The sequence below is a fragment of the Alligator sinensis genome, unplaced genomic scaffold (genome assembly GCF_000455745.1).
Source record: "Alligator sinensis unplaced genomic scaffold, ASM45574v1 scaffold28_1, whole genome shotgun sequence".
Classification (NCBI taxonomy): Eukaryota; Metazoa; Chordata; order Crocodylia; family Alligatoridae; genus Alligator; species Alligator sinensis.
The window spans coordinates 1,295,596-1,307,066 of record NW_005842133.1 but is presented as its reverse complement, the minus strand read 5'-3'; the positions used below and the strand labels follow the sequence as shown (position 1 = coordinate 1,307,066).

General features: G+C 43.1%; 1 protein-coding gene across 7 annotated transcripts in view; it reads right to left on the bottom strand.

Moving 5' to 3' along the window:
- PLEKHA1 (pleckstrin homology domain containing A1) overlaps positions 1–11,471 on the bottom strand; it is a 64,422-nt gene that overhangs the window by 32,618 nt on the left and 20,333 nt on the right. For 5 of the 7 annotated variants that reach the window (XM_006025123.3, XM_006025124.3, XM_006025122.3 and 2 more), the window contains exons 2-3: positions 9,442–9,602; positions 3,153–3,209 (exon numbers count right to left, since the gene is read on the bottom strand). In XM_006025123.3, coding sequence (XP_006025185.2) covers positions 3,153–3,209; positions 9,442–9,582 — 198 coding nt within the window. In that variant the 5' untranslated portion in view covers positions 9,583–9,602. Of the gene's footprint in view, positions 1–3,152; positions 3,210–9,441; positions 9,603–11,471 lie in introns of those variants that run through there. The other 2 variants (XM_025205890.1, XM_025205891.1) reach the window with 2 other exon arrangements.

Here is an 11,471-nt window from a genome sequence, read left to right as displayed (position 1 = left end):
TTCAGCAGGCCTTTGACCTTTTGGTTTTAGGGTTTTATACTAGCATTCATCCATAGAACTTAAGCAAATTAAATTTATGTTCAATTGAAATAATGAAGTTATCAGTCCATAACAGGGCACCTAAGTGACTGAAGGGTGCAGGCTACAGAGAGATGGCTATAAAGCTGTAAGGTCACTAACTGGTTCCCCTTTAGGGAAGGGGAGCAAGTGACTGGAAGGAATGAAGCCAGGCAGGATATAAACAAGAGTTCCTAGGTTGAAGAGTAAACTTGCCCATGCTAAGCTCAGGGAAGGAGTTCTGCAGGGCTAGAGAGACATCAGAAAGAAGATAAATTGTTTAGATTTTGGTTTTCTGAGTGTGTTTGCTACACAACATGGGAGTGGCTACTGGACAGAAGGGAGACCACTGTAGCCGCGTGGGGTAAGTGCTAAGAATCTGTTTAACTGGCTGAGAGTAAGAGACAACAGGCCGGCGAGAGAGAGACCCAGGTGCAAGGGTGGCGATTGAAAGTCTTAATTGAAAATGGTTATTTGGGGGGACCAACGACTTACTGAGCCCTTACTGAGGACTACCTGACTTATGGAGAAATGTGCAGAGGCCCTCTGAGGAGAGATGCCCTGCTCAGCTCGGATTAAAAGATCAAGCCAGAGCATGGTGGCCTGATAAGTAGCTCTGAATGAGGCACCTCAAGGCTCACTCTGGTATTGAGGACTGCCTCCCTAATTTATAGTAGTTTACCATTGAGGTGTGGCAGGTGAGGACAGGGCAGTACCCTGGTGGGAGCTGGAGTGAAAGACTGGCTCAGTGTGGCCGTCAGGGGGTACCACAGCCACCTTCAGAGGAATGCTTGAAAGAGTCTTAAACATTTCCCTTTTTAGTCAGAAAATACTGTTGGATTGTGTTACGTTTTTAAAGAATTTTATTAAACCTTCCACCTTTTTCACTACAGTCTTTACTTAACCAGAAATCAGATTTGTAGATGTTTACAGATTTTAGGCTTCAGCTTGGGCTGCATGATTTAGGGCAACTTAAACAAGTCGGAGAATTGAACAAAGATAGCTGTCCATATCACACCGGTGAAAATGATCCACTAACAATGCCACGCAGAATTTACCAGAATAACATGACTTGAGAATGGGAGGCAGGTGGCAGTTCACAAAGGCTAGGGACAGAAGTCACACAAACTGGTTTAAGTGATCGGAAACTGGTTTAAACCTGTTACAGAAGAGAAATTCAACGTGCATAAACTGCTTTCAAAATGACCAAAACCAATTTAAGATGAACCTGGTTGGATGTAGTATCAGATTTAAGTGATTTAAGTCACAACCAGCTTATGGAAATTCTGTCCCAGATCCCTTCCTGGTTCAAGTTAACTCACAGTCCTCCAGCATCCCAGAATGCTTTGCAGCCCTGGGTTACACTGCCTGCTCCAGTGAAGCAGGGACTGCCTTGTCCCTCTGTTTCTTAGCCTGTGTCCGTCAGCCCATAGGGATTTTGAGGGGGGGGGGGCAAGGGAAGAGACACCCCCCCACCATAGGAGCCCTAGCTAGGGTCTACACAGCACATGGAGGGAGGAAAGGCCCCTGGGGTGAGGGCTTTTCAGATCCCCTCCCAGTTGCTGATTGCTTCAGTGGCTGCCACAGAAGGGAAGGAGGAGTCCTCCCGGGCAGGTCCCTGCCCATGCAGCCCAGCATGGGATCACTGAGGAGCCCCTGCCGTGGAGGGCTTCCCCCCAGCCCAGAGTCCCCCAGCCTGGGGCATCCCCAGGGAGCTGAGGGGAATTTTTCCCCTCCCAAACTCCACAGTTGCTTACATCAGCCCCTGAGAGTCTCAGGCAGCTTGAGTGAGTGCAGGGAAAGTCTACTCCTCCCAGATGGTTTTGCCTTAGTTTCTGAGTCTGAGGCAAAACTAATACAGGGAAGCAAAGGAATTTCCCTCCACTCCCTGGGCTATCCCTGAGACTCCAGCAGTAAAGCAAATGGGTGGGGTTGGGAAGTATTCCCCACAGCTCCTAGGGCTGCCTGGGACTGGGTGGGGGGAAGCAGCCCCAAGGTGCGGGCTCCCCGGTGCTCCCATGCTGGGCTGCAGGGGCAGGCACCTGGCCAGGAGGACTCCTCCCTGGCTCCTACGGCAGTGGCTGAAGCAGTCAGCAGCTGGGAAGGGAAAAGCAGGGAGAATTCCCCTTGGTTCCTCAGGGCTGCCTGGGCTGGGAAACCTCCTGAGGGGGGAGGCTCCCCCAAGGTGGGCCAGCACCTGGACAGAGGGCTCCTTAACCCCCTGTGGGGGGACAGCAGGGGTTTGGGGACACTGGGCTGGGCTAACAATGGCCAGCAGGCTAGGAGATGTGCTGTAGCACACTCCCTCCCCCCCCCGCCCACCTACTAGCCTGAGTCAGTGCAGGCCTCCCCCTGCCTTTCCCACCTGAAAACTGAATGTCAGTTCAGTTGATGAATTGGTTCAACCTACACAGCTTACAGGAAGCTGCCTAGTTTGAACTCATTCAGCCTTAGGCTTTTTGACTGTCTGTACTTAGCAAAAGAAAATAAGTATAGTATTTATTGTATACAAGAATGATGTATGATGATACGGTTATTTCATTTTCCATTTCCTCCCTCCATCTTCTCTTTTAATATCCAGTAATAAACTTCAATCTTAAGATTCCCTCCCTTCTGCTTCATTTATTATTAGAGTTCTTTGTTTTCAAATAGTTCCTAAAAAGCTTCCTGCTTCAACCTTCTCAAGATCATATAACTGAAACTACCACATCCAATGAGCATGCCTTCCTTTGTAAATGTTTTCAGTTTCCCCCAATGATAAGTAGGCTATAAGTTAAAGTCTGCACCTCTACAATATTAATACCATAACAAGCATATGCAGAGTTGGAATCTCATTTTCTGAAGCTAACTCAGTGTAAAAATAAAAGGAAAACCTAAATAGATTTCTAATGGTCACACCGCTTTGGGTGGCTCTAAAATGTTCAGTGTTTCTGAGAAGAAAATAGGATTTTTCAAAAAAATGTTATTAGATATAGAAAGTTAAAAGTTAAAGCAATCTGATAAGTCATCATTGCTAGGAAGCTCAACTATCAAGAATTTTAAACTTAAAATATTTCCCCATACTACTTGCATCATTTCTATTCCCACTGACATACCTTTGAAATGTAGGTAAGTTTAAGGGCTCCAACAGGCGGAGATCCAGCAGGAAGGTTCTAAAAACAAGGCATATTACATAGGTCACCCTCCGATTTGTATACTTTACAAGCATCAAAAGCAGAGCAGCTAATACATTTATTATTATTATTAGTTTTACAAACAAAAGAATTCTACACACTTTCATCTACAATAAAGCAGTCAACATAATAGACAGTATAACAGGATCGAAGCTACTTGGTCTCATTTACTTAGCAAACATCTGGTAGTCAACTAAAACTGACTAACTCTTGGCAACAATGGTGGTATTAATTGTTTTGCAGGTTCATATATTGCACTGTAGGAAAAAAAATTATTGCAGGTTTGCATTCAGGAAATCCTCCTAAAAGAACATGCTTTCCTTTGCAGATGTTGAGTCAAGGTGATGGCTTCTTATATAGACATTCATTCATTAACAGTTCCTCTGGTACTTCCAAGACTGCCTCTTATGCTACTATAATTTTTTAATTTTTTAAAAATATACTATTTAAGAACAGTAAAAGCCCCGATATCCGGCACCAGTGGGAAATGGGGGGGTGCCAGTAATGTAAAAATGCCAGTTCCCTGAGGGCACAGGGTTTCCGCCCAGACACGGAGCAGGGATGGGGGGGGATGGTGGCAACTGCACACAGAGCAGCAACAGCACAGCATGGTGGGTGATGGTGGCCACGTGCGAGCTTTCCCCCCTCTACTCCCCCCCGCATCCGGCCAGCCAAAAATTCACATTACTAGCATGCCGGTTAGTAAAATCCCAGATAAAAGAGATTTTACTGTATATTGAAAGAAAGTCACTTGTAACAATCTTAAATGTAGTCAGGGAGGCAAAGTGGATTGCTTTCCAAGTTATAAAAGTTCCTCACCAGCAGTGTTAAGCCTACAAGCCTGTTACAATCCAAACTAAAGTTACCCAGATCTAGAAAGAGCAACAAGTGCAGCAAACTGATCTACTAATTGGCCCACAATATTTACATGTATTTGTGCTACTCTTCATATCAAGTTTAAATTTAAGAGCAACTGTAATGTAAGAGAATTAAACGGTTGTGCACTGTTCATTGCAGCGGTTAGTAAAATTTGCCCCCTTTCTATTGAATTAAGGTGTTACATGTAAAAATGTCTTTCTTGGTTTTGTCACAGCTTTACACCATTTCCTTAATCTATAACAGAACATAGAAATAGTACATGAACCAGAAAAGTGTGGAGTAACGGGAGAGCCCCCACAAGAAGAGAGGTCATGACCCAGGGAAAGTGGCATGAAGTCACATGTATTACATTTTTAGCTATATTATGCTCTCCGCCCTCATTTGTATTTATTCTCTCCTTCCTCAACAATTTATGTTCTTTTCTAAATTATATCCCCACTCTTCCACATCCTCAAGGTCAATTTCAATCACAGCAATAAATTAGTCCAATTCTGACATTAGCTATATACAGGATGCTGAACCAGGATAGGTTCACCTGCGCTGCCTCTACCTCCCTCCCAGCATATAGACTGCGATGACTCCATGTTGTGCAGGGCAAGGGATCCTGCACAGTGCTGAGGCTTCCTTGTGGCTCCATCTGTTCCCTGTGCCCCAGGCACAAGTGCAGCTATGCTAGCTCTGCTCCTTGTCCTCCACTCGCCATGCAGGCTGAGGCATCTGCCACTTTTCAGCAGCTGCCAACAGCTCATTGACAGCCTCCTCCCTTCCCAACAAGCTGTCAGTGATTAAGTTCCCCTTAGGATGGGCCGACCCAAGAAGCAGCCTTCTCTTGCCCTCTGGTTGGAGAGCTTGCCTGGGTAGCTCTCCAGCTGGGGAGATGGCAGGCCTGTATGCCGCAAGTCCTGATCTGTTTTTCCAGTGCTGAGAATTTCATAGAAGTTAGCAGAACTGGAAATGAATGCCTGTCTATACCCAGAGATCAAGAATGCCCACATAAGAAACACCACGCCCTCCAGCAACTGCTGGGACTCCTATTACATGCTGTTTCTGGACCTTCCTCCTTTCATCACTAGATAAATAAAAAGAGTTTCTTTTCTATTTCATTGTGCGAGCTGAGGCAGCAACAGCCTCTTCCCCTTTCTCATTGCAGAGCCTCCTCTTGCCTGTTCAGGAGTTGGTGACGCATGTTATCTTACCCTCTTCCCTGCAACTACAAGACGTTGTTTCTGCTGGGCTAGTCTCTTTTCTAACTTGCAAATCCTTTCCCCTGGTAGAGATCCTATCTTTTCTGTCTGTTGAACCAGCAACATAAAAATCAACCTTATTTGTGTGATAAGACTAATCAGTTTTTTTACTAATTTCCAGCTCAAAAAAACCCAAACACAGTAGCAAAGACATTAAAGATGTCTTCAGGCAACGGAAGATGATGACACACCTGTTCATACTCTGGTCATATTTGGAAGATTGTCTCTAACTGTAAAAGACTAGAAGGTGTACTTTTGTTTTCATGTTAAAAAAAAATCAATAGCTTACATGCTACACAATTAAATGATATCCTAATGTGCACTACTATTATTTATATTTTGGAATAACAAACATTAGGTGAAGCTAAATACATACTTGGGAACATCAATTTCTGCTTTATTTCAAGGAGCAAATGCAGTCTTGGCAAAGCAGCTCCATAGCCACACTGCAACCAAAGAGGCAGAAGAAAAACCAGAATAATTTGGTTTTACTGAAAACGCCTTCATTTTGGTGTGAGCACTTTTATTAAAATATATGAATGTCTGAGGTAAAACTGCAAAATATGCGAACAGTATGCGGTCTTAAGAACTCAAACTGTATAAAGAATTCCACTTTTGATGATATTTCTTTAGGTTTCTCATTCATGTGGCTGGGATATATATACACACAATAAAGAAGCTGCTCTGCTGCCCTTAACATAGACATCTGAAATAGCTCCGCTTATTTCCAGAAATTATTTCCCATTTCCTCCCCTACACATTTAAGCTGGGGTAGACAGGCATCTTGACTGGCCTATGCTGCATTTCTTTTTCATCCCTGTTCTTCAAGATCATGAATTCCACAGTATTTCAAATGTGGTCTTACTAATGCTTGGCAGGGTAGCCAAAGAACTGTTAAGGCATAAATTAGTTCAGCTGATTTACATTCCAGGCCTTCACTTTCTAAATAGCCTATACTTTTAAAAATGCTTCTTCCTTCATATCCTAGAAATAATATTGATACAACATACTGAGTGAACAGCTTTAAAACAGTAACACTCCTCAGCATTACAAATTTATAAGTATTCCAGGTTCACGTGATGGATGGAGCATGTATCTTAAACACAACCACAGTCTAGTTTGTACATTCAGTGGCTGATGCTGCTGTAAAGAAGCTACTGTTGAATGAACAAAATAGGTGGAAGCAGGAAAACAATACAGTTTCACAAACAATTAAACATGAAATAGCAGGCCTGCACAGTGAAGCCAGACTCAGGGATATCACTAACTTAAATTCAAAGAAAGCAAAGGCTGCAGTTTGGTTTCTAGAGACAACTGCTAGTATGTTAGCTAAGACCCTTCCAGAAGCAGGAGGAAAAAAAAATCAAATATCCACTCCAATATTACTATCAATCAGCTTCCTTTAATACCATTAACATCAGGTACCATCACTTTTGCATGGGTAACCACCAGCATAGTCTTCTATGCCTACTTATGTCATAGTTCTATGTCTACTTCTCCTTGATGCTCTCAGAAAGCTGTGTTGGCTAACTGCTTCCTTTTATTGAACAGTCTTTTACAGGGCTCTGCAGCAGTCAATCTTGCCATTATACTTATTTAACATGCTGGTGAGATTAGCAGAAAAGAGAATGGGTATCATGAGCTGGAGCAATTTCAGTAAAGTTGATGATTCAGCTAGAATAGTTAATTGGGTTTCTCAGAAACTGGGGAAAACTAAAACATGTCTGGATTGTTGTGGTTAATAAACTCATGTTTCTGGCTGGGTAGCAAAAGCAATGCAAAATTATGGTGGGTGGGCAATTATTTGGGCCAGCCATCTACATAAAGAGTTTTGGTGAGCTGTTGCAGGCCGGGTTAGCACCCCCCCCACCCCAACACAACAGCTCACCAAAACTCCCTAAGCAGCCCCATCCCGTCTGCCTAACCATGCACCCTGGCAGCATGGTCCTGGCTAAACTCCATGGAGACCCCAGGATTGCAGGGTGGTGACAGTGCGAAGCCACAATCCACTCTCTGCAAGCCCCTGTCTGCAGAACTGGCACTCATCGCAGGGGCATGCGGGCAGTGGATCACGACTCTGCTCCACACTTGGCCAGGATAGGGCCAGGGCTGGGATCCAGGGTAGTGGCATCCAGGAGCAGGACAAGTACGGCCAGGGATCACAGGGTCCCACCCCCACGCTGTCACCACTGTGTGACCCCATAAACTAGATAAAATCCCTTGGAGGGCCACATCCAGCCCATGGCTGTATTTTGCCCAACCTTGAATTATGGCATATCAGCCCCTTTGGCTGAGTATGTGCACACAATCTATAGGATGGTTGAAATCCCAGGAATTAGAAATGCTGAGAATGGAAAAGGCTGCAACAAGTTCTTCATAGGGCCATACCACTTCTCACTCTGACACTGCCAATAACTATTGTCAGTGAAAGCACCTGATAAAAAAGGCAGCTGAGTGAAGAGCCAATTATTTTTCCCTGTATTTGAATTGTTGCCAGGCAGCACACACAGTGAATGTTTTTTTAAAGTGTTGTCAGAGATTGCTTCTGGAGAGTTTGTCAAATATGACCTTAATTTGGAAAGACTGCTCTTACATAGTCATTCCTCCAGTTATAAAGTATATGTAATTATGAGAATTAGTTCTGAAAGCTATATACCACTACAAAGAAAACAAGTCATTTATTTCTGACTAACTGATTTGCAGAACAGACCTTAAAACATCATTCAGTTAGGTCAGATTAATAATTTTCCATTCCTCACATATGCCAAGTTGCTTTTAAGCACAGTCATTTCAAACCTCAAGACTTGGAGCCAGGAACCGCACTTACCTATAACAGCTTCAGATGAACCAATTTTAAAATATAACAGAATTTCAGCAGAGACAAGCAAGAGAGTATTTACGGTACGTAAGGTTTTGAACCATCGAAAATTATTTTTGTTCATTTTGGAAAGTTAATGTCTAATAATAGTTCCCTCCAGCTGCAATTTTAACATCTAACCTTAAGTTCTGGTATGAGAACGAATAAATGAACTTTACTCCGCACAAGAAGAAAAGCCACCACACTTAAGAACTGACAATAGCATGTGGCTAGAATTACCTTTAGGTGGAAACAAGCTAAAAAACCACAAGCAGAGAGTAACTCCATGTGGATCAATGTCAAAATGGCAGGAGATTTGAAGTAGGTTCTCTAGGGTCTGTCCAATGCCATATAACGTTTTTCTTCATGATTAGGATAACAGGATAGAGAGCTTCCTGGACCATGTATGCAGAGGACAAAAGGGAGGTGTCAAATTTACAAAAATCTTGTGAAGCCCACAGGAATGGTAGAGGAGCAAGGAATTCAGGGGCACAGCCTGCTGCCAAAATATGGGTCATGGAGCCTCACTCACAACTGGTGAGAGCACCACAGGGCAATCAGCCACTCTGGTTATCCCAGCAACTACACTCACCTTGCCACCACTATTGCATCTAGATCTGACCCAATGGGTATGGCAAGTTTGATACCCCTTCTTCAGAGGATAGTAGAATTCTAAAAGATCGTAATAGACTTTCAAACGAGGCGAGAGACAACAAAATGAAATTCAACAAGGACAGTTAAGGTGCTACACTGGGAGGAGGGGCAGCAAGAGAAAGAGAAAGGGAGATGATCTGCTAAGCAACAGCATTGCAGAGCAGGATCTGGGGGTTCTGGTGGGTCACAGATTCATAGGCTGCGTCCAGACAAGTGTGGACATTTGGTTCCTCAGGGACAAGAAGCTGCATCATGAGATCTAGTCTGTTGGTACAAAGATCTCCGTGCATTTTCAAAGTTCGGCTGTCAACTTTAAATGCTAACAAAACTATTTAAGCTGTGAAATATGAGTTATGATTTTCCCTTCACACAAATGGTTTTACATGGTAGCATAACCAAGAAAACAGGATCCAAATGATTTAACTACATATTAATAGTTTACTCAAAAGCTTTTCCTTCAAGCTTCTGATTCTATAACATTCCTATTGTATCTGTAGAAGTGTTTTAGTATATCTCCTATAGGACAAAGTATATTTCACTTCTTTAAACAGTAACAATTTTATCCCAGCTGTCTTACCTGTGGATTATCCATGTACCATACCAGACTGTCCTCTGTTGTGTCCAGTATGAAGTACCTCCGCAGAAACTTCCCACTATTTTCATTTTCTTCGATGTCTAGGAAACCACAAATGCGATTCTGACGATCCACATAAGGCATTTCTGACCCTGAACATTACACTGCAGAACAAAAATAATGATCAATCAAGAAGTTTGTTTTTACGGATTTGAAGACTGTTCTGTGTCTACACATCTTGAATGCAGCCTCTACTAGCCGAATTTTCAGTTAAAAAAATTTTTTTTTTAAATTCCACGCAGCAACAAGTCAAAGTGAGCGCAAGTATTTTTCCCCACCATAGGAGTAAACTTTTACATTCGTCTTTGAAACAAGAGTTATTTTGTCCCTTAAGTTTTTGTGTGCCACGAGAAAACAATGGCATACGTGTTATATACATGCAGAACTGTAAGGCTGCTAAGCTTTTAGAAAAATCAGTAAAAAATAATCAGACTCTCTTTCACATAAGCATAACCAGGTTCAGATGTTAGATTTACATTTCTTCCTTTTAATGACTGATTTTCTGTGGTTAAGAAAAGATCTGTCAGCAGTCCTGCTGTCTGACACTGCTTTTCATGCTCTGCCTAAGCAGAGGAAACTCAGCCGAGAGGCTCTTGTACAACCTTTTATATGAATTCTGTTGCAAAGTGAACATCAAGCTCAACCACAGCAAAATCTGAAATCTCTTTTGCCCATGCTGGTTGCTAAGTAGGTGGATAAGAGCAAAACTCCATATATAGCAGCAAGCAGTTGCACACCCCACTCTACAGAACCAACTAAAATCCTTGCATTGATCTGTGATGCCACCGTTCACGTCTTAGAAATCAGCTCTGAACCTTTGTACTGCTGATCACTTATTTCCATTATGCCTTCTTCATCTTTGACTGTTCCAGCTTGTACAGGCCACTACACGATCTGCTTGCTTTTACCTTCATAAGCTAGGAAAATCACAGGCTCTTGAGTACCAGGTTCAAGTCTCTATCCTGAGGGACTAGTAGGCTACAATCCAACCAAACCCAATATTTAAAGCACATGTATTGAAGCTGCTCTGATGTCAATCTTTACTAAAGCAGGGCAGAAACCATTTGTGTGATGTTTCCGTACTCTGTTAGAATACATCTGAAAGTGCCTGTTCCAATTAACTTCTCAAGTGCACAATTCAGTTCAGGCACGTGATGCTACTTTGCACCATGAGAGTTTTCAACATCCTCTACTAAGTAGAACAGTGACATTTTCTTTTAAAGTTTATTCAAATACGACTGTCTCCCTTCCCCAACTGCTTCTTTCCTTGCCAAAAAATAAATAATTTTCCATTATTTTATCATCTTTTAGGATACTCTATCATGTTTATGTTTCATGGCGTGATATGAAATATTTACATGTCACGTTCCTGAATTGTTTACTACTACTAGTCCCTGTATGTCTGGAGTGGGCAATAATTTCAGGCAGAGGGCAACTTACTGAGTTTTGACAAGCTGCCAAGGGCCACATGGGTAGCCCCGCCCTTGACAAGTGCCCTGCCCCCGGTCACCATCTTGGGACCAGGAGTCCCGCCCCCTAACCTCGGCCACCACAAGCCCCTCCCCTTGCCCCCAGAAATACTCCTTTCAGCAAGGGGTTTTGCCATCTCAGAACCAGAAAAATACTAAATTATATTTAAAAAAAAGTGAACATCTAAAACATTCATTAGTTTGATTTCAAAAAATATTTTGCCCTGGTTTACCTGTGTTTGTGTAGTGTACACCAAGGTGATTGCACAATAGCTTAAAATGAATCTTACACTTGTATATTGTGGGGGGATGGGTATAGGTTTGTTCAGGGCTGTGGGTGTGTGGGAGGAGAGAGCAAGTGGGTGTGGGGTTTGTGGGAGGAAGGTAGCAGGGGTCCATGTATATGGTGGGGTGTGCACATGGGACACCCTACAAACACACACACAGCCCCTGCCCATCCGCGCACACACACACACACACCCTCCCCCCACACGCGCGCACACA